Source organism: Rhinolophus sinicus, chromosome 4, assembly GCF_057876585.1.
Source record: "Rhinolophus sinicus isolate RSI-liver-muscle chromosome 4, RSI-T2T, whole genome shotgun sequence".
In the NCBI taxonomy this organism is placed as follows: Eukaryota; Metazoa; Chordata; class Mammalia; order Chiroptera; family Rhinolophidae; genus Rhinolophus; species Rhinolophus sinicus.
In genome coordinates this window covers 41558587-41585063 of record NC_142504.1, presented here as the reverse complement: position 1 = coordinate 41585063, position 26477 = coordinate 41558587, and the positions used below count along the sequence as shown (strand labels likewise).

The 26477-nt window shown below is 33.7% G+C and overlaps 1 protein-coding gene across 6 annotated transcripts in view; it reads right to left on the bottom strand.

The window, feature by feature from the left end:
* PCLO (piccolo presynaptic cytomatrix protein) overlaps positions 1–26477 on the bottom strand; it is a 378475-nt gene that overhangs the window by 33202 nt on the left and 318796 nt on the right. For all 6 annotated transcript variants that reach the window (XM_088797783.1, XM_088797785.1, XM_088797786.1 and 3 more), the window contains 2 exons: positions 22962–23103; positions 10017–10090 (listed from right to left, as the gene is read on the bottom strand). In XM_088797783.1, the coding sequence (XP_088653909.1) occupies positions 10017–10090; positions 22962–23103 (216 nt within the window). The remainder of the gene's footprint in view (positions 1–10016; positions 10091–22961; positions 23104–26477) is intronic.

Sequence of the window (26477 nt, the reverse complement as noted above, 5' to 3'; positions counted from 1 at the left end):
TGGCAGTTGTGATGTTGTTATAGTTATTGTTGTTAAGGAGGACATGTTGACTTTTTACAGATGAGTCATCAAGTGGAATGAATACACAAGGTCTGACAATGAAGTTCTTGAACTTGTTGCAATGATGTTGGAAACCATTTTTATTATCAGAGGGGTAGTTCATTATGAATTTATACCAACTGGACAAACAGTTAACCAAGTTTATTATTTGGAAGTGCTGAGAAGGCTGTGTGAAAAAGTTAAACAACCTGAACTTTTCGTCAACAATTCATGGCTCGTGCATCACGACAATGCACCAGCTCACACAACACTGTCTGTGAGGGAGTTTTTAGCCAGTAAACAAATAACTGTATTGGAACACCCTCACTACTCACCTGATCTGGCCCCCAATGACTTCTTTCCTTACCTGAAAGTAAAGGAAATATTGAAAGGAAGACATTTTGATGACATTCAGGACATCAAGAGTGATATGATGACAGCTCTGATGGCCATTCCAGAAAGAGTTCCAAAATTGCTTTGAAAGGTGGACTAGGTGCTGGCATCGGTGCATAGCTTCCCAAGAGGAGTACTTTGAAGGTGACCGTAGTGATATTCAGAAATGAGGTATGTAGCACTTTTTCTAGGATGAGTTCGCGAACTTAATTGTCAGACCTCGTATATGTGCATTTAGTAGAATGAATACACACACACACACACAGAGGTTGGCAAAAAATGTATACACATTTTAAGAAAGTAAAAAACTGAATTAAAATTGTAATACTCAATATATACCAATAATAAAAGATGAATACAAGTCATATTAGACTTCTCCAATTACAAGAGGTGCTGAAAGTGGTTACCATCAGCATAATTTTAATACAGTTTTTTCCTTTCTTAATCTGTATACATTTTTGGCACCCTCTGAATATATAATTTATAGCATCAACAGTGTCATAATAAAACGTGTAAGGTAAAGCCCTGCTACAGCTACTTAGTATTCCATAACACCAATGACAGTTGTCTGGGCTTCCGAGGGCAATGTAAATTACAGAAATCACAATCGTATGCTATTTCATGGATAAGTACTCATCTGCTTTGGATGATAACAGTCTAAAATTGCATCTGCCTAATGCAAGAAAACACTCAAATGCAAAAGATGATTTGAGCAGATAGAATTATTTTTTAAAATAAAAGATTTAAACAGGAGAATGCTTTCTCTCCCCCTACAACTTTTATTGTTGCAAAGCAAATACTAGAATATATTGATTATATTAGAGTCTAGCAAACACTGAATAAAGAAACAAAATACACTTTCCTCAGAATAGGTTACCTCATGTTTGTGTTACTTTCTTATCTGTAAAATTGGTTCCTTCAGGGAAAGTGTTACTTGGTTAAGCAAGGGCTTGTGTGTGTGTGTGTGTGTGTGTGTGTGTGTGTGTGTGTGTGTGTGTGTGTTTGTATCTATTTGTCAGTTTACTTCAATTTATAAGTCTTTTTTCCCCTGTAGAAAATGAAGTAAATTTTAAATGACTTTCTGGATAAAACAAATAAAAATGTTTCAATTAGAACAAGTAACTAATAACCTAATGGTACAAAAACAAATTATCCTAAATGAATTTTGGCATTATCCAAAATTCTGAATCTTTTCCTTGCTGAGCATTTATAAAATTCATTTTAACTTTTGAGTAAAGTGAAAAAATGTTAAAATAACTTTATAATTTGAATTCTACAGCATTCCCCCCCACCCCCGGCCTCTGATATGTTATACATTATTGTATCAAAGTCAGGCTTCTTAAAAGTGAAAAATCTCTCTGTACAACATTGGTTCTATCAGAATATCTTTAACAAGCATGTTAGATAAAGGGAGGACTTAGTTGCAATAACTATTACTAAATAGTTTGAAGAGACTGGATATTCATAATTATTTAGGGTAATAGTAGGAAGCTATTTATTTACTGAAAACAACGCCAGTTTTTTTCTTGTACTTTTTAATACTGTTTGATCACTCACTACCCCTAATATTTTATTTCTTCATGTATTAAGAGGTTGAACCATTTGACACTTCATGACATCTTTTACAAAAATCAATTCTCCCATGTTCCAACCCTTCATTTCCCCTAGCCCTCAATAAGATTGCTAAGAGAAATCTGTCAACTATTTTTATCTGTGTTTTGGTTCTTTATATTCATATTTCTAAGTGACTAATCCAGGACTAGAAATCACTAGTACTGAATTTTAAACTCAGGCAATTTTGGAAAGTATGGTAAGGTTTAGGGCGGTCATCTTCCATAGACAGGAGGCATACAAGGGATCACAGCAGAATTACTCTGGAGAGAAGAGTAGTTTGAAATACTGTAATAAAATATGTATTATCTTTTAAAAACAAACTGGAAAATGTAGGACCTTAAAAATATCTTTTTTGGTGGTATGCCAAAGGCAGAAAAAGAAATCATTTTCAAGAACATGAGTTTAAGAGGCTTGGAAAAAATCAGTCTAGAAATAATCACTTACATGGTATAGGCTATGATTGGGATAATGACAGCTAGCATTAATTGACTGTGTGCTAGCCACAATGCCAAGCACCTTAAAATTATTGTTTCCACCAATCCTTGTAACACACTGATAAGGGAGGTACTACTGGTATTCTTACTTTTGTAGATTAGGAATCAGAGACAGAGATTTTGAGTAACTGGGATAATATCATGCATATATACATTGGCATGTCCAAAAAGGCATATAAAATATATTATGTCTATAATTAAGAAAATATTACATGTAAAGATGTCAAGTCCCTCAAAATTATATTAGAGTTTTAATGTAATTTCGACAAATATTTATGTGGAATTTCCTTTGTTTCTCAACAAAGAGAGTTTTAAATTTTCTTGAAATAGTTTTTAAAAATAAACAGGTAAAACAGTCCAATTTAGAAAAAACTGAAAGTAACATTAGAATTACTAAGTGTGGCACTGACAGATACAAATACATAAGTCAATGAAATATTCCATAAAGCCCATTACCAGATATAAGTATACTTGAAAATTTTGAGTATGGTTGATGTGGTTGAGTATGGTTGAGTATTTCATATTAGTGAGGAAAATAAAAGTATATTCAACAAATGTTTCCAGGAAAATTGGTCTACTACTACCTCATCACATGGAATAAAATAAATTGATTTAAATAACTAAATATTACCTTTCACACCACTAACGAGCTAGAAGAAAACAGAAATCACCATGTAACTCTAATCCTCTGTGTGGATAAAACATATCCAATCAAATAATTAAAGCATAAATGATAAAATTATTTTTACATTTAATCCTACATGGTTTTGTATTTAAGCTCAAGAGTAAAAATCAAGGGAATCCATCTGTACTGTTTATTCAATAACGTAGAATGGCATGCGTAAACTCTGGTGAGGCAGCAAGTGGGTTGGTTAAGAGTATGAGATTTCACATCAGATGCAACCGGGTTTGTGTCTTGACTGCTCCTAACAGTGCTAAAATCCTCTTTCAATTTCCTGGTACATGACTTTCAGAGGAAAAAGGTCTATTACATATTATTGCTGACTTTTTCATTTTACTAGTAGATGGAGCTTAAAAGAGATAATGCTCCTCACTGCTCCTGGCTCCTGTTAAGTGCTCGCTCCATAAACCTAACTACATTATGGCTCTGAATCTGCATCCAAATTGAGACCCATATCCTGAACCCTAGATTCACAGTGCAACTACAAAACATGTACTCTTTCTACTTGTATTTCCCTTATATATTTCAATCCCCAAAAAATCCTAAAAGGGGATTGAATAAAAAGAGGACTACCTTGTTTTCCAACAGAAAGATTCAGTATTTTAAGTGGTACTCTCTAAATTTATCATTAACATTTAATAGTTTCCTATTGTTCACAGAAGCACTGAACTCCCATAACAATCTAACTTTGTACCAATTTCCATTTTCTCTGTTCTCCCCTTGCATCTTTTGCTCCATTTTCACTGAATTAACCCCATACACACTCCTAATCCTTTTTTCCATTTATGTCGTTCCTCATACGATTCTCTCAATCTGGAATTTGCCTCTCCCGCTGCCACATGTTTATACCTTGTTCATCTGTCAAAACAGTCACCACCTATAACCTCTTTCACAAACCATGCCCCTTGACTGCTGCAGATTCAGCTATGCTTTCTCCAAATCCCAAAGCACATTATTTGCTCCCTTCCTTATAAATTTTTATCATAATTCTTTGAATTTTTGTTATTAAAGGTGATAAAATATTTAACAATGGATATGACACAGTCTACAACCAATGGCAATGCTCAGAGGTTACGCATACTGGTTGAGCAGCCTGCTTACTGGTTGAATATGGGATAGAACCATATGAGCTCATAAGCTCCTTCAGATCAGCATATGTATTGAATTGATCTCTGTAGCATCCAAATTTTTGACACAATGTTTTGCATATAATAGACCTACTCATATTTAACACTATTAAACTTTAGAAATATATATATAAAGACCCAGTATATATATTGGTAAAATTAGGGCAACAAGCTCACAAACAAGCAAACATATTCAATCCATTGGAAGAAATATAATATGCACATGGTCAGTTTTAAGCACAGTGTGTGTAGGATAAGTAATCAAGTAACACAAAAAAATCCATTAATCACATTGCATTTGATAACATCCTGACCTCAAAATTGAAATTAAAAACCAAATAACACCGCATTTATTAATTTTAACAACACATCTACCATATAAATATGTTGTAAATACATTTTATCCACTGTTAGCTTCAATACAACCGAACTTAAAGTTTTAAGCTTAACAAATTTCAATTTAAAAGTTGACTCCCTGAAAGATCATTCTTGACATCAATAAAATTAGGGGAATTAGAAAACACCAAAATAATAAAAGTGATATAGAGAAGACAAAAAAAAAAAGACATTACATATTTAATTTGAAAGTTCCTTAGTTTACTTAGAATTAGAGCCTGAAGAAATGGTAATGTCTGGAAGACAACATGCATTTTTCTGAAGGAATAAGAGCATAACTATTATCCGAGTTGTGGAAACTCCACCAGAAGCTCCCAGAGAGCTTCTGGGCGTGTGTCACATTCTTGCTCGCAACCCCAGTGCTTATCCTAGTGCCTTTAACAAGTGTTCAGTAAACATTTGCTAAATGACTTACTGGATGCCCCAATAGCAGCTGTTATTATGTTCTAACTGAAGGTCTTCCAGAATGGTTTTATATTTTTGTCTTTGAGGGTCAATTGTTTAAAAACCCAGTTGGACAGAGAAAGAGAAGAAGTTAAGTCAGTATTTTACACGGAGCACTTGGACATGCCACCCATTATTTACTATTTACTATAGAGTGACACCCATTATTTACTCCGTCCCATTGTCCTACTTAAAAAGAGAAAATACTTGGAGAAAGTGATTTTTTAAATCTTTTTTTTTGTGTGTGTGTGTTTATCAAAACAAGATAAGATAGAAGACTCCAATAGTGAGGCCTAGATTTTTATTGGTTTAAAGCAGGAAGTCATTTCTGTTCTACACTTGTTTTATGGACTTTGCAAAATATTTTTTTTCACCTAAGAAGGACTCACACTACTCACTGTTAGAGCTATGTATAAAATATATATTTATATAAAATAGACTTGAAATGCCAGTTAAATGAGATTGTTGTGGTGATTATAGATTTCCATTATTTCTACATAAATTGTTATGCTTTTTCAAAAAAGAAAACACTTCCAGTAAGATACTGAATCAAATATTATTCTCTGCCTTACGCTCCTTCTCTGCCTCCTTAGGTTAACATTATTGGTGATGTGCTTTCTCACACTCAATTATTTGGAACCATCTGCCAGATCTGCCAGTAGAGCCTAGCATATTTCTGTAACGGTAGAGGTTTATTTTTTTCTGGCCCATTGAAAATGGATATTGAGTGATGAAATTCAAACTTCCAAAAATACTTAAGAAAATAAATGATTTATTAGGGTTATTTGTTCTTTAAATGCATGCAGCCAGGCAAATTAAACCTCATACAAAGTTGTAATCCTGATTCCTGATTCTAAAGCTTGTGAACACCTGGTTTAGGAGAATAAATGGGTTACTCACTATATGTAATATACAGGAATGCCCACTAGCAGAGAACAACACTATTAAATACATCTAATAAAAAAAGTAGGAAAGGGCCATGTTGTCTATCTTGAGGATATTAGAAGTTTTTAATGTATATTGGAAAAACATAATTGGAAAGTCTAATTGATTTGATCTAAATCTTTAAGAGAAGTGGTCTAGTATAGCTCTCCCAACACATGCATGATATTTATCAATCTTGACTAATTTCACTTCTTTGGCTGGGATCCAAATGGCTCTATCTACATCTACTTCTAATTTAGTACTAGCTTCACTTTAGAAGATGTTACCCATGTGCCAAATACAGGACTTATTTGCGCTTTACATTGTGCATTTACTTAGATTGTGGAAATTCAACCTTTCACTGATAAAGAGAGTCCACAAGAATATTAATATTTTAATAGATTTAAAAAAAAAAATCAGAACACCAAGTCAGTAGACCTGCTCAATAAGTAGAATAAATGCATGGCTATTTAGCATTGAAAAATTCTCATTAACATGTTCAACATAAAATTTCAACCCTGTACAATATGACTTTTTGGATTCTGTCCACTATAATTCCATAACAAGAATAAAACTTTATGAAAACAAACTGTATAAAAGTGATTACTTAAAACCTATGATACACTTTTCATTTAAAGTATGCTGTCCTAGAGCCTATCTTTGGAGATCAGTTTCCCTTAGAGTGGACCAAGTGTCCATAAAACACAGTGCTGAAATGAATAATATGAAAGACTCAAGATGACGGGGAACATTGTAAGAGCTACAATTTCAAGAAAATTGTACTAATCTACAAAGGGACACTGTTTTTCTGGTGCCCTGATGAAGAATTAAAAGGAGGCGTAATCCAGTCATGAGACTATATTATGTCTAAAAACAAATTGAACAGCTCTGTTTTGTTTGTTGTTTGTTTGTTTGTTTATTTCCCAATGAAGTGGCTGTTGATGTTGACTGACAACAAAAGGAAGTGAAAGCAATCCTCTGGATTACTGAAAACAAAACATACATCATACACATACCTCAAGTACAACATAAAGTTGATTCCATATTTCTATGAGACAAAACATCTTGCCCTTTAAGTTAATGTCTTCTTATTTGCTTAGAATAAATACATTTCCATCTAATTTAATGATTTTTCTGCCCATTCTCTGTCTATATATTCTTAATTTAAAATTGTTTCTAAAGGTTTAACATTTATTGCAGTTTTCTTCTCCATATTATCAGCATTCTTATATATCTCTTATAGAACTATTCATGCCCCACTTCACATGAATGAGTAAATTATAAATGTGCTTATTATCTAAATGACAAAAGTAACTCAGTCGAAAGAATGTGTCCAAAATATTGCTACTAAAAGGGCACACGACTACAAGTTACTCACATTGCATTACATATTCCATCTTGTTTCCATCCTGAACCCCAGCGCCTCTGCACAATAACTAATCTGAGATTAACTTTTGATAAGAGCCAGTCCACTATAAGTTTAAATAAAGAAAAAAGTAGCCTGTAATTGGCTTCTTCTTGAAAAACAAGCACATTTTTTTTGTAGGACTCATATACAAATAGAAAAGCATGATGGGGAACAATTTCTATTTATTGATAGCTGTTAACATTAATGCTAAAACAATTTTACTTATAAATTTTAGATTAAAAGAAAGGTGAAATTAAATAGCTAAAATTTTGAGAAAACAGCACATGAAATGCTTTTTTATACACCTAAATTCTAGAGTCATATGAAAATCAATGGCTATTACTTTTACATATGATTATATCATTTATTCACTTACTCAACGAATAGTATTGTGGTAACTCTATAAGCAACACTTTCTGCTAAGTGCTGGGACATCAAGATTAATAATATCATGGCTCTGGTCTGAGAGTTCTTCAGCCTTATGGAGAAAATGGGCAGTGAAATTGCAAAATTTAAATAAAAAATGATAACAAAATATGAAAATTATGGTGTAAATAGGCATAGATTTTGTGAGTGGTAGAAGCGCATAGAAGAAGAAGGTGGCAAAATAGGGAAGAAGGTGAATTAAGTTCAGGGCGTATGTAGTTTGATGTATCTATAGAATCTCCAGCAAAATATTATGCTGGTCTTAAGCCTATGTGCCCTCATATGTGTTCTGCGTCTTTCTCCTGCCCTTCTTTCAGAGTCGCTCCTCTCTAGGCTGTTTCGCAGGCTTCCCTGTCATTTGGCCCCCAGCTGGATGTGATCAGTCACTGGCAGAGATTGGAGACTGGGAGGAACAGAGAAAAAGGATATTTCTCCCCATCCTTTCTATCTCAAGACGTATTCCTGGCATTTGCTGTGTTCTTGTCTTCCCCTCCTATCAAGACAGACTTATCCTGGTTTTAGTTGTCACTGGCCTCCAGCCTAGGGCCAGCAGCTTCTTTCCACTACCTATTTACTCTCCTGCTTGGTTTCCCAGCCTCCTCCATGAGTATATAATAATTAACAGCCATAAATTTCCTCTATTTTAAATGTTCAGAGTGGTTTCCAGGGAGCTTGGGTGGTAGATTTCTGAGTAATCAACATATAGACAAGAGTTGATGCGTTTATGCAGAGCAGGTGGGTAAAGAGATTGGTGTACTAAGAAGGGAACCCTGGGGAACATGGCAACAGATAGAGAAAGCCCAGTCTTTGACTGAGTCTTTTTTTTTTTTTTTTTTCAGTAGAACCAGAAAAACGTGATATCCAATTAAGTCCACGAGGAAACTTAGGTATCACTTAGACCCAGAATTTGTCAGATGAGGTTTCAGAAGATAGAGAGATCAGGTCACCAGTTAGTTAACAGGACCAGATTTAACACCCAGATCTCAGTTTTCTATTTCCCCATCTACCGTGTTTCCCCGAAAATAAGACCTAGCCAGACAATCAGCTCGAATGCATCTTTTGGAGCAAAAATTATCATAAGACCTATTCTTATTATATTATATCATATCATATTATGTTACAGTATATAAGACCCAGTCTTACAGTAAAATAGAGCTGATTGTCCGGGTCGGTCTTATTTTCGGGGAAACACGGTAGTGGCCTTGTGATACCAGCCTTTAATCATTCTTTTGAACGCATGAGATTTGGTATCATTTTCCTGGGTTTAAGTCACTTGCCTTTACCTTTTGTGATGTTTGAACTTCAGTTTCTTTATATGGAAACCTAATCTGTGGTATTATTTACCATCATAGGTCATTGTAAGAATTAAATAAAAGTACTTAGAATAGTATAATTAGAATAGTTAAACTTATTGAGAAGTTGGTACAATTCATGGTCATGAAGAATAACAGTGCAATGAGATCTAATCACAATATTATGAAAGACAAGCCAGTCCTGGTATACCTTACAGATGATTATGTGTTTCCTAAAGTTAAGATTTTTCTTTTCATTTTTTTATATTTGTAATATCCTTACCATTTGTTTAATAAAACTAAATTTAACCTTAAATTAGGATTCACTTTAGAAGTTAGTTAGGTCATTATTTTTTCGATAAAATAATTTTTACAGTTTTAGTTTCTTCTTAGTTCCATATACTTACGACTTTCCATTGACTTAAATGAGCTTTCTGAATTTATTTTTTGCATGGTATTTTAAACAAAAAAAATGTTTTAAAAGTTGAAGAAGGTATTTTTTTTTTCTCTAGAAAGTCTTCTGAGTCTCTTTCTGTCATCAGTCTCGTTCTTGTCCTCTCTTAAAATTTGTGTGTCCCCCAAACATTTTAGTGTTAAATATGAATAAGGCAAAGTCATTCTAATTTAATAGATAACATAGATACTGATGACTTACTTCCTAGTGCGTTTGCCATTAGTACTTAGAAATTAACATTCATATTAAAACAGAAACAGAACAAACACTTAGAGTGTAACATATAGATTCAACCAACATCGGGTGTGTAAATTTTAACTTACCTTCAGCGTCTGCTAGTCCCACTCCTACTCCTGGCTGTTTTATGGGCTCTTGTCCATTCTGCCCCATCTTCCCTCTATTTATAAAGAAATCAAAAGGTTATATTATATTCAGTTATGCTCTCCTAAGTGCACATGAGGAAGCCAAATTTGCAAAAGTAAAATAACATTATATATTCAGACCTGCAATAAATTACTTGAATAGCAAGTATACACACAAAGACATGATATAAAATACTATATCATGTTATTTTTGAATTTTGGGGTAGATGCCCAGGAGAGGAATTGCTGGGTCACATGGTAACTATATTTTTAAATTTTTGAGGAGCCTCCTCCATACTGTTTTCCACAGTGTCTGTACTAATTTCCATTCTCACCAACAGTGTAAGAGGGTTCGTTTTTCTCTACAGTCTCTCCAATACTTGTTATTACTTGTATTGTTGATGACAGCCATTCTAAAATGTGTGAGGTCATATCTCATTGTGGCTTTGATCTGCATTTTCCTAACAGCTAGTGAAGTTGAACATTTTTTCACATATCAGTTCGCCATTTTTAGGTCTTCTTGGGAGAAGTGTCTGTTCAGGTCCTCTGCCTATTTTTTAATTGTATACCATCTTAATTTTAAAATGGGAACTTGTTCATAATTCCCACCTAGTTTAAACTAATACCACAAAATTCAGTGTCTTACTTGTTGATTCATTTATCAAAGATCAGTCCATTCTGAAATTTTAAAATTTTGTTTTAAAATTTAGGGTTTTTTTTGTTGTTCATTTTAAATTCAAGAAGTGAGAATGGTTTTTGTATCTTTACACTTTGTTATGATGAATTATATAGATCCTTTGATGAAAAGGGAAATTTTGAATTAACATAAAAATAATATTGTACTAACACACTTTTTTTTTTTTCACTTGGTGGTTTCCTTACAGTTCCTTCCTGTGTTTTCAACTGTGTGTAGTGTATTGGCTTTTGAAGTCAGACTGCTTGGTTTCTGCTTCAAGCTTTGCTGTTTCATGCTATGTGTCATCTAAAGCAAATCTACTTAATCTGTGAAAACTATTTCTTCTCTTGTAATATAAGGATAGTATTAATACATAGATATGCACATAATTCTTTAGAATTCAGGTAGAGTCTGCAACTCATTTTTAGTTTCAGCATCACACTTTTTGGAAGACCAAATAGGTGAAGAATTCATGGTACTTTGAGCACTAAGGGTTCAGAATATTGATAATGTAACAGCTAAAGATTATAGGCTACTGCTTATTTCTGCAGTCAGAGGAAAGCTACCTGGCATACAAAAGGTTTTGGAATTGCCTTTTATGTACTTATATAATATGTTCTAAAAAAATGAAATGAAAATGCTTGCATGTTAAAAAGGGTGATTGAACAAAAAGATATCTTAATACTATACTTTCTAAACAATAAATCTAACATAGTAAGATTTACTAACAATTCTTACTTTTACAAAAATATTTGGTTTGGTGAACCTACTGAAAATGTAACTACATTTATTTCTTACGATTTTAATGACATTATACTACTGAAAGCAATCTACAGATTCAATGCAATCCCTATCAAAATACCAAAGGCATTTCTCACAGACCTAGAACAAATAACCCTAACATTTATATGGAACCACAAAAGACCCCAAATAGCCAAATCAATATTGAGTGAGAAGAACCAAGTTGGAGTTATCATGCAACCGGATATCAAACTATACTACAAGGCGATAGTAACAAATTGATGGTTGATAGATGTGAGGGAGCAGTTTAGGGGGTAGGTGAAAAAGGTGAAAGAGATTAAGAACTACAAATTGCCGGTTATAAAAATAGTCACAGGGATATGAAGGACAGCATATGGAATAGAGTCAATAATATTGTAATAACTATGTATGGTGTCAGATCAGTACTAGACTTATCAGAATGATCACTTTGTAAGTGTCTAACTACTATGTTGTATACCTGAAGTTAATATAATATTGTATGCCAATTATAATTGAAAAATAAATTAAAAACAATCTAATTATATCTTACTTGAAAACTGCCCTAAAGATCCTTTATTCATTCTACTGAAAATTATTCTGCACAAAATGAAAGAGAAACATGTAAATTCAGAAATTATTTTATCTTGAAAGCCATTACATTGTTTCATTTTGACAATTCTAGGTCAAAGGTTTAAACACATTTTTTTATTAAGTGATTATGTAAAATATAAAGTGTATGCAAAAAGTGTTAGAAATTATATATATATATATATATATATATATATATATATATATATATATATATATATATACGTATAGACATATACATGTATATAGGTACATATGTGCATATATGTATGTATAGTTTTCATCTGAATAGATACAAAAAGTCTACTACAAAGCTACAATAATCAAAACAGTATGGTACTGGCATGAAAACACACATATATATATATATGGACTAAAACAGAGAGCCCAGAAATAAATCCTTACTTATATGGTCAATTAATCCATGACAAATGAGACAATGATATGCAAGCATTAAAGACAGTCTCTCCCATAAGTGGTGTTGGTAAAACTGGACAGATATATGCAAAACATGATGTTGGACCACTTTCTTGCACCATATACAAAAATAAACTCAAAATGGATTAAATACTTAAATGCTAGAACTGAAACAATAAGACTCATAGAACAAAATAGACAGTAAACTCTTTCACATCACTCTAAGCAATATCTTTTTGGATATATCTTCTTGAGCAAGGGAAACTAAAGGAAGAATAAATAAATGGGACTACATCAAACTAAAAATTTTTTGCATAATAAAGGAAACCATCAAGAAAATGAAAATATCTACTGAATAGGAGAACATATTTGCAAATGATACATCCAATAAGAGTTAATATCCAACATTTATAAGGAACTCATACAACTTACACCAAAAAACCCTAAATAATCCAATTAAAAAATGGGCAGAGGACATGGACAGTTCTCCTATGAGGACATACAGATGATCAACAGACATATGAAAAGATGCTCAATGTCACTAATCATCAGGGAAATGCAAATTAAAACCACCATGAGCTATCACCTCACACCTGTCAGAATGGCTATCATCAATAAGTGAACAAATATCAAGTGCTGGCAAGGATGTGGAGAAGAGCAAACCCTCATACACACATTGGTGGGATTGTGAATTAGTGTAACAACCATGGAAAACAGTATAGGGATTGCTCAAAAAATTAAAAATAGAGCTGTCATATGATGCAGCAATTCCACTTCTGGGTATTTATCCAGAGAAAACAAAAATACTAATTTGAAAAGATACGAGGTCAGACAATTAAGTTCTCAAACTTTTTGCAACCTTTTTTTGGTATCAGAGGGATTATTCATTATGAATTTGTACTAACTGGACAAACAGTTAACCAGGTTTACTCTTTGGAAGTGCTAAAAAGGCTGTGTGAAAAAGTTAGATGACCTGAACTTTTTGCCAACAATTCATGACTCTTGCGTCATGACAATGCACCAGCTCACAGGGCACTGTTTGTGAGGGAGTTTTTAGCCAGTAAACAAATAACTGTATTGGAAAACCCTTCCTACTCACCTGATCTTGCCCCAATGACTTCTTTCTTTACCCAAAGATAAAGGAAATATTGAAAGGAAGACATTTTGATAACATTCAGGACATCAGGGGTAATACAATGATAGCTCTGATGGCCATTCCAGAAAAAGAGATACAAAATTGCTTTGAAGGGTGGACTAGGCGCTGGCATCAGTGCATAGCTTCCCAAGGGGAGAACTTAGAAGGTGACCGTAGTGATATTCAGCAATATCTAGCACTTTTTCTAGAATGAGTTCGAGAACTTAATTGTCATACCTTGTATATGCACCGTTATGTTCATTGCAGCATTATTTACAATAGCCAAGGTATGGAAGCAACCTAGACGTCCATCAATGAATGAATGGATAAAAAATATATGGTACACACACACACACACACACACACACAGGAATGCAACGTGGATGGATGGACCTAGAGGGTATTCAGCTAAGTGAAATAAGTGAGACAATGACAAATACTGTATTATCTCACTTATATGTGAATTCTAAATGAATGAATGAATGAACAAAACAAAAGAGAAATAGACTCATAGGTATAGAGAATAAGCTGATGGTTGCCAGAGGGGAGGGAGTGGGAGTGTGGGATTTAAAAAGAGTATTGAACCACATTTAAGTGGTCAACCCTCACGCAGCAGAACACCCTGTGGTGGGCAGAGCCAAATCTCACAACTAGTCAACCTAGGAGTTAACCCCACCAAAACGAAAAGCAATTAAAGATCTTCTTTAACAGGACAATATACACAACACAAGAGTCACCTTTGGAGCACACACAGAGGAGAAGAACGAAGTAGTGCAAGTCAAATATAAAGGACACATACTACATAAGATAACCCAGCAAGAACTAAGAACTCTAGGGGATCTACCTGATACATTGAAGCAAACACAGAGAGTCAGCCAGAATGGGGAAACAAATAAACACGTTCCAAATAAAAGAACAGAAGAAACCTCCAGAAATGGAACCAAATGAAAGAGAGGTAACCAACCTATCAGAGACAGAGTTCAGAACACTGATCATACGAATTTTTAAGGAGCTTAGAGACGACATAAAGAAGGATGTAAAAATTATAATGAACAACCAGTTAGAACTAAAGAACACAATTACTGAAATAAAGAACTCATTTGAAGGAATTAACAGCAGGTCAGATGAAGCAGAGGATCGAATCAGCGACTAAAAAGACAAGTTAACAGAGATCACCCAAACAGAACAACAGAAAGAAAAAAGAATAGAAAACAATGAAGATGGTTTAAGAGATCTCTGGGATAACATCAAGCACAACAACATGCGCATCATAGGAATACCAGCAGGTGAAGAGAGGAAGCAAGGGATAGAGAACATATTTGAAGTAACAATGTCCAAAAACTTCCCTAACCTGATGAAGGAAAATAACATATAAGCCCAGGAAGTGCAAAGATATCCAACTAGGATAAACCCAACAGGCCCACACCAAGACACATTATAGTTAAAATGGCAAAGGTTAAAGACAAAGAGAAAATCCTAAAAGCAGCAAGAGAAAGACAGAGGGTTACATACAAGGGAATTCCCATAAGACAGTCAAATGACTTTTCTACAGAAACATTAAAGGCCAGGAGGGAGTGGCAGGAGATACTCAAAGTGATGAAAAAAAAGGCCTACAACCTAGATTGCCTTATCCAGCAAGGCTATCATTTAAAGTTGATGGAGCGATAAAAAGCTTCCCAGAAAAGAATAAGCTAAAGGAATTTATTATGACCAAGCCAGCATTGCAAGAAATACTAAAAGGACTTCTGTAAATAGAAGAAAGATGAAAACAATCTAACTACAAATTTAAAAATGGCAATAACTATGTACCTATCAATAATCACTTTAAATGTAAACGGATTAAATGCTCCAATCAAGAGACATAGGGTGGCTGAGTGGATAAGAAAGCAAGACCCTTGTATATGCTGTATACAAGCGACTCACCTCAGATCAAAAGACACACACGGGCTGAAAGTGAAGGGTTGGAGTAAGATATTTCATGCAAATGGAAATGAGAAAAAAGCTGGAGTTGCAATACTTATATCTGACAAAATAGACTTTAAAATGAGGAACATATTAAAAGACAAAGATGGGCACTATATAAAAATAAAGGGATCGATCTGACAAGAGGACATAACCCTAGTAAACATCTAAGCACCCAACATAGGAGCACCTAAATATATAAAACAGATATTGACTGACAGAAAGACAGAGTTCAACAGTAACACTATCATAATAGGGGACTTCAACACACCTCTGACAACAAGGGACAGGTCTTCCAGACAGAAAATCAATATGGAAACAACAGCCTTAAATGACATATTGGACCACTTGGATTTAATTTATATTTTCAGAGCATTTCACCCCAAAGCTGCAGAATACACATTCTTCTCAAGTGCACATGGAACATTTTCCAAGATAGACCATATGTTAGGCCAGAAAACAAATCTTGACATTTAAGAAAATTGAAATCATACCACTGTCTTCTCTGACCACAGTGCTATGAAATCAGAAATGAACTACAGGAAAAAAACTGGAAGACACACCAATTCATGGAGGCTGAAGAACATGTTACTAACTAATGAATGGGTCAACCAGGAGATCAAGGAAGAAATCAAAAGATATCTCGAGACAAACGAAAATGAAAACACGACGACCCAAAATCTATAGGATGCCGCGAAAGCAGTCCTAAGAGGGAAATTCATAGCATTGCAGGCCTACCTAAAGAAACAAGAAACATCACTAATCAACAGTTTATCTTCACACTTAAGGGATCTGGACAAAGAACAGCAAAATAAGCCCAAAGGGAGTACAAGGAAGGAGATAATAAAGATCAGAGTGGAAATAAATGAAATAGAAACCCGAAAAACAATACAAAAGATCAATGAATCCAAGAGTTGGTTCTTAGAGAAGATAAACAAAATTGACAAACCTTTAGCCAAACTCATTTAAAAAGAGAGAGAGAGAGGACACAAATTAATAAAATCAGAAATGAAAGAGGAGAAGTGACAACAGACAGTGCAGAAATACAAAAAAATTTAAGAAATTACTATGAGCAACTAATAATTACTATATGCCAACAAATGTGACAATCTGGAAGAAATGGACAATTTTGTAGAGGCATACAACCTTCCAAGGCTAACTCAAGAAGAAAAAGAAAACCTGAATAGACTGATTACCACCAGGGAAATTGAATCAGTAGTCAACAATCTCCCAACAAACAAAAGCCCTGGACCAGATGGCTTTACAGGTGAATTTTACAAAACGTTCAAAAAAGAATTATCACCTGTTCTCCTCAGGCTTGTCCAAAAAATCCAGAAGGAGGAAAGACTCCCAAACACTTTTTACGAAGCCACTATCACCCTGATCCTAAAATCAGACACAGACACCACAAAAAAAGAAAACTACAGGTCGATATCTCTGATGAACATAGATGCAAAAATCCTCCACAAAATATTAGCAAACAGAATTCAGCAATACATTAAAAAGATCATACACCATGATCAAGTGGGATTCATCCCTGGTATGCAAGGGTGGTTCTACATCCACAAATCAATTAATGTGATACACCACATTAACAAAATGAAAAGTAAAAATCACATGATCATATCAATAGATGCAGAAGAAGCATTTGATAAGATCCAGCAGCCATTTATGATAAAAACCCTTAAGGAAGTGGGAATAGCGGGATCATATCTCAACATAATAAAGGCCATATATGATAAACACACAGCTAACATCATACTCAATGGGGAAAAGCTAAAACCATTCCCCTTAAAATCAGGAACAAGGCAAGGTTGCCCACTGTCTCCACTTCTATTCAACATAGTGCTGGAAGTTCTAGCCACAGCAATCAGACAAGAAAAAGAAATAAAAGTCATCCAAATCGGTAAGGAGGAAGTAAAATTGTCATTATATGCAGATGATGTGATACTATATATAGAGAACCCTAAAGACTCCACCAAGAAAGTATTAGAGCTGATAGATGAATTTAGTAAAGTAGCAGGATACAAAATTAATATTCAGAAATCAGTTGCATTTGTATGTACCAATAATAAAACATCAGAAGGAGAAATTGAAAAAAAAACCAAACAAAACAATCCCATTTACAACTGCTCCAAAGACTATAAAATACCTGGGAATAAATTTAACCAAAGAAGTAAAAGATCTGTACTCAGAAAATTATAAGACGCTGAAGAAAGAAATGAAAGAAGATACAAATAGATGGAAACACATACCATGTTCATGGATAGGAAGAATTAATACAGTTAAAATGTCCATACTGCCTAAGGCAATATACATATTCAACGCAATTCCTATCAAACTACCAACGACGTTTTTCACAGAAATAGAACATATAATCCTAAAATTTATATGGGACCATAAGGGACCCCGGATAGCCTCAGCAATCTTGAGAAATAAGAACAAAGTGGGAAGTATAACAATACCTGACATCAAATTATACTACAAGGCTACAGTAATCAAAACAGCATGGTACTGGCATAAAAACAGACACATAGATCAATGGAACAGAATAGAGTCCAGAAATAAATCCATGCCTATATGGCCATTTAATCTACAACAATGGAAGCAAGAATGCACGGTGGGGTAAAGACAGTCTATTCAATAAATGGTGCTGGGAAACCTGGACAGACACATGCAAAAAAATGAACCTGGACCACCTCCTTACACCATATACAAAAATAAATTCAAAATGACTTAAAGACTTAAATGTAAGATCTGAAACCATAAAATTCCTGGAAGAAAATATAGGAAGAAACTTCACAGACATTACCAGAGTAAGATTTTTACTGATATATCCCTTCGTGCGAGGGAAGTAAGAGAAAAAATAAACATGTGGGATTACATCAAACTAAAAAGTTTTTTCACAGCAAAGGAAATCATCAATAAAACAAAAAGGGATCCTACTGAATGGGAAAAGATATTTGCCAATGATATTTCTGATAAGGGGTTAATATCACAAATTTATAAAAAACTCACTCAACTCAACTCCAAAAAACAAACAACCCAATTAAAAAATGGGCAGAGGACATGAAGAGACATTTTTCTAAAAAGGACATACAGATGGCAAACAGACATATGAAGAAATGCTCAACCTCACTAACCATCAGAGAAATGCAAATAAAAACCACAATTAGATACCATCTCACCCTAGTCAAATGGCTATCATCAATAAATCAACAAACAACAAGTGCTGGCGCGGATGTGGAGAAAAGGGAACACTTGTGCACTGTTGGTGGGATTGCAGATTGGTGCAGCCACTATGGAAAACAACATGGAGGTATCTCAAAAATCTGAAAATGCAACTACCTTACGATCCAGCAATTCCACTCCTAGGTATCTATCTGGAGAAATCCAAAACTCTAATTCAAAAATCTTTAGGCACTCCTATGTTTATTGCAGCATTATACACAATAGCCAAGACATGGAAACAACCGAAATGCCCATCAGTAGATGACTGGATTAAAAAACTGTGGTACGTTTATACAATGGAGTATTACGCAGCCATAAAGAAGAAAGAAATCTTACCATTTGCAACAACATGGATGGACCTAGAGAACATTATGTTAAGTGAAATAAGTCAGACAGAGGAAGACAAAAACCATATGATCTCACTTATATGTGGAATCTAAAGAAAAGAATAAGTGAATGAACTAATCAGAAACAGTTTTGGAGACATAGAGGAAAAACTGAGGGTTGCTAGATGGGAGGGTGGGTGGGGATAAGGGAGAAGGTGAGGGGATTAGAAAACAGTCAGTAACCACCAGATGGCCACAGGACGGGGTTTTGAAAATCAATTTGGGGAATGTAATCAATAATGTTATAAAGATTTTGTAGGGTATCCGATGGACACTTGTCCCATTTGGGAGACCACACCAGGGATGATGTAGATGCCTGATCACTGCACTGTACACCTGAAGCTGAAGCTGAACAATAATGAATGCGAACTATAATTTTATATATATATATGTATATATATATATATATATATACATATATATGTATATATATGTATGTATATACTTACAAGAAGAGGAGTACAGCATTAGGAATAGAGACAGTGGAAATGTAATGGTTCTGTGCGATGTCAGAGGGATAGTGGATGGGGGGAAGGGGGTCCACACAGTGTGAGGGATATAAATGATAAACGTCTAAGTATTCATTTGTCTTGTGCACCTGAAACTAATAAGAAAATAATAAAAAAAAAGAAAAAAAATAATAAAAAAAAGAGTGTTGAAGCCACTATCCCAGGAACAAAACAAAAACAAAAACAATGACAGACTTTTCTGTAAGTCTGTGCAGTCGTGTGATTCACACTGCTAAGTTTATTTTGTTGTTGTTTTGTTTCCCCTGGAAAGGATTACCTCAGGACCAGAAAAAAACAACAACAACAAAAAACACAAGTCTTGATTTAACAATGCACAAAACTTCAGTTTGTGTAAATGCTTCGTGAGATTCAAGATAAGTAAGTAGTTTATACGTTAAAAAACAAACAAACAAACATTAACTCTGTTTTAATTAGACAGGGAGAAAAGCTTAATAGCTTGGTAGCCTTCTCCCCTTTAGCAGTATGCTATACTAGTAGAAAGAGACAAAACATACCATTACTGAGCCAAACTCAATTGAAAGTGAGGATCATTTTAGTAGTGCTAATCTAGCAGATGAAAGTACAGTGGTACTTCAGCTTTCGATCGTAATCCACGAGTTCTGAAATGTTTGAAAACAGCCAACAGCTAGGCCTCAGGATTTTGCACTCAGCGGAAGCTGTGTGGCATGTTCGACTGCTGAGTTGTGTTCGAAAACCAAAACATTTACTTCCGGGTTTACGGCATTCATAAACCAAAATGTTCGTTAATGAAGATGTTTGAAAACCGAAGTACCACTGTACTGACAAATTGCTACCCTATACTATGGCAAACTTTCACAAAATAATTATATTTTTTAGTAATTGTAATAAAATAAATGTTAATATTTTTTATTTGATCTCAAGTCCTAGATTTTGCATTTTAATGGTGCTAGTCTTTGCTTCTAGTGAAAATTGATTTTAACATTAGGTACTTAACCAAAATGTGTAGTAGGTGGTATTTCTAAGATTATACAGAAAACTTCTGCAGCATTGTGAAGCCAAATGAAGTACAAAGGAAACTTAACTGTTGGTCTGTGAAGGACGTGATTTTTCTGAATTCCCAATAAATAACCTTCAGTTCAGAACATTCTGACTACACAATTTGTAATTTATATTTGTTAATCAGTTAAAAAATATGTATTGAGCACTTATGTTATCCCAAGAAATAATGTGTTAGACACAACGGGGCATATAAAAGAACTACCAAATACTGCTTTAAAACACATCCTATAATACTTATAAAGAGAGAGTTTTTGTGTGTGTGTGCTCATATGGCAGAACAATAGCCTCCAGGTAGTTTTGAAAGGCTTTGATTTACAAGAGAAACAGGCAAATGGGAAAAAACAAAACTGGAATGTGGTATGTATGTAAAAAATATATAATCTACTTCCATTTTAGACATTCAGATATTGAGGATAAAATACAGTTTACTCTCTGAAAGTTATAACTTTATCATCAGTGTTAAGTTATTTATTTTGATAAGTACAGATAAATTGAAAGGTTGTTAAGTAATGTGTGGTACAAAACCTTTACACTTTTATATTATATTATAATTTGGAGAGAGGAATTTAATGAATTTGCTGAAATTCTCTTCAGTCAAACTGGATCATCAGGCGTTTAGCACTAATCAGATCAGGCTCCTTTTAGAAATAATTTTAAAATAATTTTAAAAAAAGAACTAATTAAGTACAAATAACTACTGATGCAAAGACTAAGTCTCAAAAAAAAAAAGAAAAAGAAAAATAGGTGATTAAATAAATAATTAAAGTAAGAAAAATGTAACTTGAAAATCACAAACACATTTTTCATTTTACAAATCTATTTTCCCTATTATTTTGCTTTTGTAAATTGTGCCATTATCTAAATATTAACTGTGGAGATCAAAAGGAAAGATTTATAAAAACTGTGACATTAAAACAAAGAGAAATAGAAGTTCCACTTTCGGAAAAGGCTGTACTCAACATTGGAAAAGATGCAAAAGACCCTTTAACAAGGTCCCAGACAGGGTCCACAAGCTCTTCCAGTGAAGGACCAGATAATGGATGATTTGCGCGGTCTCTGTTGCAACTACTCAAGGCTGCTCTGGTAGTACACAATTAGGCAACAGATAAGCAAATGGGTGTGGCTGTTTTCTAATAAAACTTAATTTATGGACCCTGAAATTTCAATTTAGCATAATTTTCATGTGTCACGAAATGCTGTTTTTCTGTTTTATTTTATTTATTTTTTCTTTTTCAAACATTTGAAAATGCAAAAGCCATTTTTAGCTCACAGATCTTACAAAATCAGGTGGCAGGCTGGATTCACCCTGGCCTAGATTCTGGAGCTGGGTTGCCCAGTCGTGTTTTTGAAAACCCAGAAAACTAGTTACTGGGGAAGAGAGGGAAGTTCAGGAAGTTTTGATTTTGATATTGGAAAAAAACATAACCTACATATTTATGTGGGATGCTGCTGAATTTTGCCACCAATATGACTAAATCCATTCTAACACATTCTAAACACAATCTGCTTTAGTTAGGCATTTGATTTGCAATATGATTTTCTTGAGGCTTAACGTATTACCAATGAACTTTATTTCTAGATTATCTACTCAGGGACCTACATATGTACTGCTTGCTATTTGTTGTAGAAAATACAGAAACACTTCAGATATCTTCAATTTTAATTATAGTGAGATTTATAGTTGAAAAATCATGAGTAGCTTAATATGTTATCTATTTTAAATATGGCATATGAGTTTTTAAATATGTTTAAATCTAATCTATGTTTATCTCAAATACATATATATATATGTGTATATATATATATGGTGATTATGTGATTATACATTATGTGTGTATATATGTGTATATATATATATATATATATATATAGATATATATATATAGATATATATTTGGTGATTATGTGATTAAGCATGATTCAGGCATAGCTAAGTTATTTTAGCATTTTTTTCTGTTAAATACAGATTAATTAAGTAGTCCTGGTAGTGGCCTGCATTCATCCTTAGAATTAACTTAATTAATCCAGTGTGTCCTGTTTCTTTTACAGCCTATTTTTTTTACGTAGGCATGAACAGTTGAAGTGCTTCAGGGACAATGACTCAGAATTGGATAATTATCTGGTTATTTCCTGTAAATGTTAAGAAAAACGTACTCATAATGCTGTTAGCTTTGTAATGAGAAAAAAAGAGCCACTTACATCCTGGGAATAGGAAATAGATTAGTCTCCCCTGCAGTGCTGCTGCTTCCTTCACTGTCCACACTATACCCACTGCCAAAGCTGCTGCCGGAGGAACCCGTGGACACGGAGCTTTCGGCAGGCCGGTGATTGGTAGGCTTTGCTGCATGGTGTGGGAAGAGTCAACATCACAGTCAATCAATGATACTCCTATTAATCTCCAAATGCATAATTATGCGTTTTCTTCATTTACATGTATAAGGAAACAGCTCTACCAAGAACTCCACACTTCTTAACCTGCCTTTCATTTTCTTTTCCTTAACCAATAATATACAGTGGCAACGCTAACATACTTGATTGTTTTTCTTGGACATAAAGGAAACATCAATCACTTTTAGGGATAAAGCATTATATTTTTAGACTGACTTAAATAGTATGTAACTTTCTATTAATAGTATCTGTGGCTTATTTGTACAGTGTTGCAATAATGGTATGGCAAACATACGATTTTTGGCTGTTTCATGGACAAAGGAGTTTAGAAAGATTGAGTAGATAGAAATAGCAGGATAAGGACAATTACTTAATTATTTTTCGTATTAATAATTAGTAATCTGTTTTTCTCTTGACAAGTGAAGATGGAAAATAGAATAGATAATTTCAAGAAGTGATTAAAAATTCTGTGCTAATTTGGATGTCACTCTACCAACTATCTGATCCAGCCGGTTATTTAATTTGAAGATACTTGTTTCCTTTTAGGCATTTCTTACTTTATGACCGGGGCTTGTTTTAAAAATTTCATGAGCTGAGTTTTTGGATGTAAGAATTCATATTTCTATAGAAACATAATTCTGTACTGTAATTACGCAGAAATATAGTCCTAATATTGTTAGTGGAGTTCTAGATTAGAGGAGATTTCGATGGAAAAAGAAGAGAAGGCAAGTATTTCCTTATTTTTGTAGAGGAAAGCTTCTCAAGGCAACTTTTTGAAATTGTTATTTATCTTCAGCCATATGGGTAGAGCATAAGCTTGGATAATATACTGATGTGGTTTTGAACCCCAATTCATTCTGGAGTAATCTAAGAAGTCTGTTTTCTCATTAGACTACAATGGGGTCAGTAATGCCTATCTCGTAAGTTTGTAAATATGAGGAGTGAGTTTATATAAAGCAAGAGCCCAGTGCCTTACTTACTCTTCTTCTTCTTGCCACATACCCCCCGACCTCTTTTTTGTCTTCGAGTCTACTGAGTCCCTGACAATGAATTTGCCTTGAGTCTCTTCTAATCCTAGACTTATTCTAGGCTACAAAACGATGCTTCTCTCCTCCATAAACACCTCTCTGTTCAATCAGGAGTTTTTTAAGCATTTGGATAGAGTCACACTATTGCATGAATAGTTGATAATTGTGTAATGACCCTAAGATATCTATTTTTCTTAAGGATCTATGCACAAACACAATGACTCCTGAGGTAGTGGAATTTTAATATAATCAATATCGTCAAATAAGTAAAAACCATAGAGCTTGTGAGGGAAACCATTTGAGTGCAGGAAAACCATCATCACAGTAGTCAGGATCGAGTCTTACAAAAGTTACAGCTTTTCCCCAATTCTTTCCTACAAGACAACAGATTCTCTAAAGGCACCAGAAATGTTTATAATATATATATATATATATCAGTGAGAGTAGACTCACTTTCTCAGAATAGTAAAAAAGGAAGAAATGTTTATTAGTCAATTATATATCGGGTGTCTATAAGTTGCTAATAGATATTTAGAAAAAGGCTTGAATCCTGTTAAACAGCCAGTGACCAATGAATTACTAGTAATCCATAGGACTAGATTTGCGGAAACAGAATGGCAGTTATAATGTTTGTTTAATACTTTTTTCAATTTATGTATAAGAAACCCAGATAATACACTCAATGTTGAAAAATAATTTTTAAAAGAGTAACTTAGAAATGTAAAGGTAATATGACTATGATATAAAATTAAGAACACTTATAAAATAAATTGAACTGTATAATCAAGCACATGAGTCAGATTAGTCAATTGGTTGTAAACAAAGGAAAGCTGTCACACTTGTTGACTGGCATTATATAATACAACCAAAAAGAGTATACTAGTTTTTGGTATGATACTGAATTAAAAAAACACACCTTTAATTTCATCAACTGGAAAATCTCAATATACTATTTTCAAAGACAAACCTTAATATACATTAATTTAAAATCTATTTTTACTAAATTAAAACAATTTTCATCCAAGAGCAATCGCACAATGTATCAAAATAGCTACATTATAGAAAGTATGTCATATTTACATTTAAAAATATTCAATCTTTAGTGAACTTTTATTTTGCCTGATGCGATTTCTAATTCTATTCCCCTTCTGGGCAATTTGAGATGTGTACAGAATGCAAAACCGAAGAAGGGTAGAAATAAATTTAAGAAAAGAGTTTTTTTCATCTTGGCTAGGTGAATAGAAATCTCATTCAGAAAGCCCGTGCAAGTACTGTCAGTTTAAAAGAAAACAAATAACATTTTATAAGAAATATAAAAGGAAAGAAAACCAAATCTACAGAACGTATACATATATTGGGATAAGTCTCAGTTTACCTAACCTATTTGTAAAACAAATTACATGTAAGGTTGAGTCTAAAGAAATTTTGAGTAATTAGAAGTTAGGTGATTTATTCAAATAAATCTAGATGTTTCGCATTATCTTAACAAAACATCTGGTGTTAATTTTTTTTCCTTATTCTGGTATATGAGTGTAAGGTAGAAATAGATAGCCTGACATTTGGTTAGTTTCTGAAACTAAATTAAATTAAAATGCAGAATGGACCTTGCTTTTTACTGGGCTATATCTAAATAGCAAAAGCAGTTTCAGTCAAATTCCTTAGTTTGCCTCTCAAAGCCCTAATCTTCTGCTCCTTGCAGACTCTATCCACCATAATTGTCCTTCATATGCTTTACATGGAAGCTCTCAGATCATTCACTCTGGTTCCCTTTTGTTTGGCTTTCTTTCTCCTGAGAGTTAGCTGAGGCTGTTCTTTCCAATTTCTCCATGTTCTTTCTCCATGTTAGCCTTCTTAAAATCTTATCCTGGAACTATGCTGAAGCAATATTTAATGAAATAATAACAGTTAAGTTAATACTTCTTTCCCTTACCCAAACAACTAAAACATCTGAATAATTTAGTAATATTTCACTTTTTATCAAGCTGTGTGTTTTATACAAGTCATAAATTTCTCATCAACACCACTTGATATGGGAGTTTTTTTTTGTTGTTTTGTTTTGTTTTCCCTCCTGTTCCTGTCTAGGAAAACTTTGTAGCTTTATAAACCAGAATGCAACTTTAATCTATCATACTATATAGAAATGTGATCACTCAACTGTATGTTTTGTTTTACCAATCCCCACAGACCTGGTTTGATTGAAAGAAATATTTAATGATACTACACTAAACAAAAGGACAGCATAGCTTTGTGAACTTAAAAGAGTTCATAACAGACACCGTGGAATGACATTATATTGGAA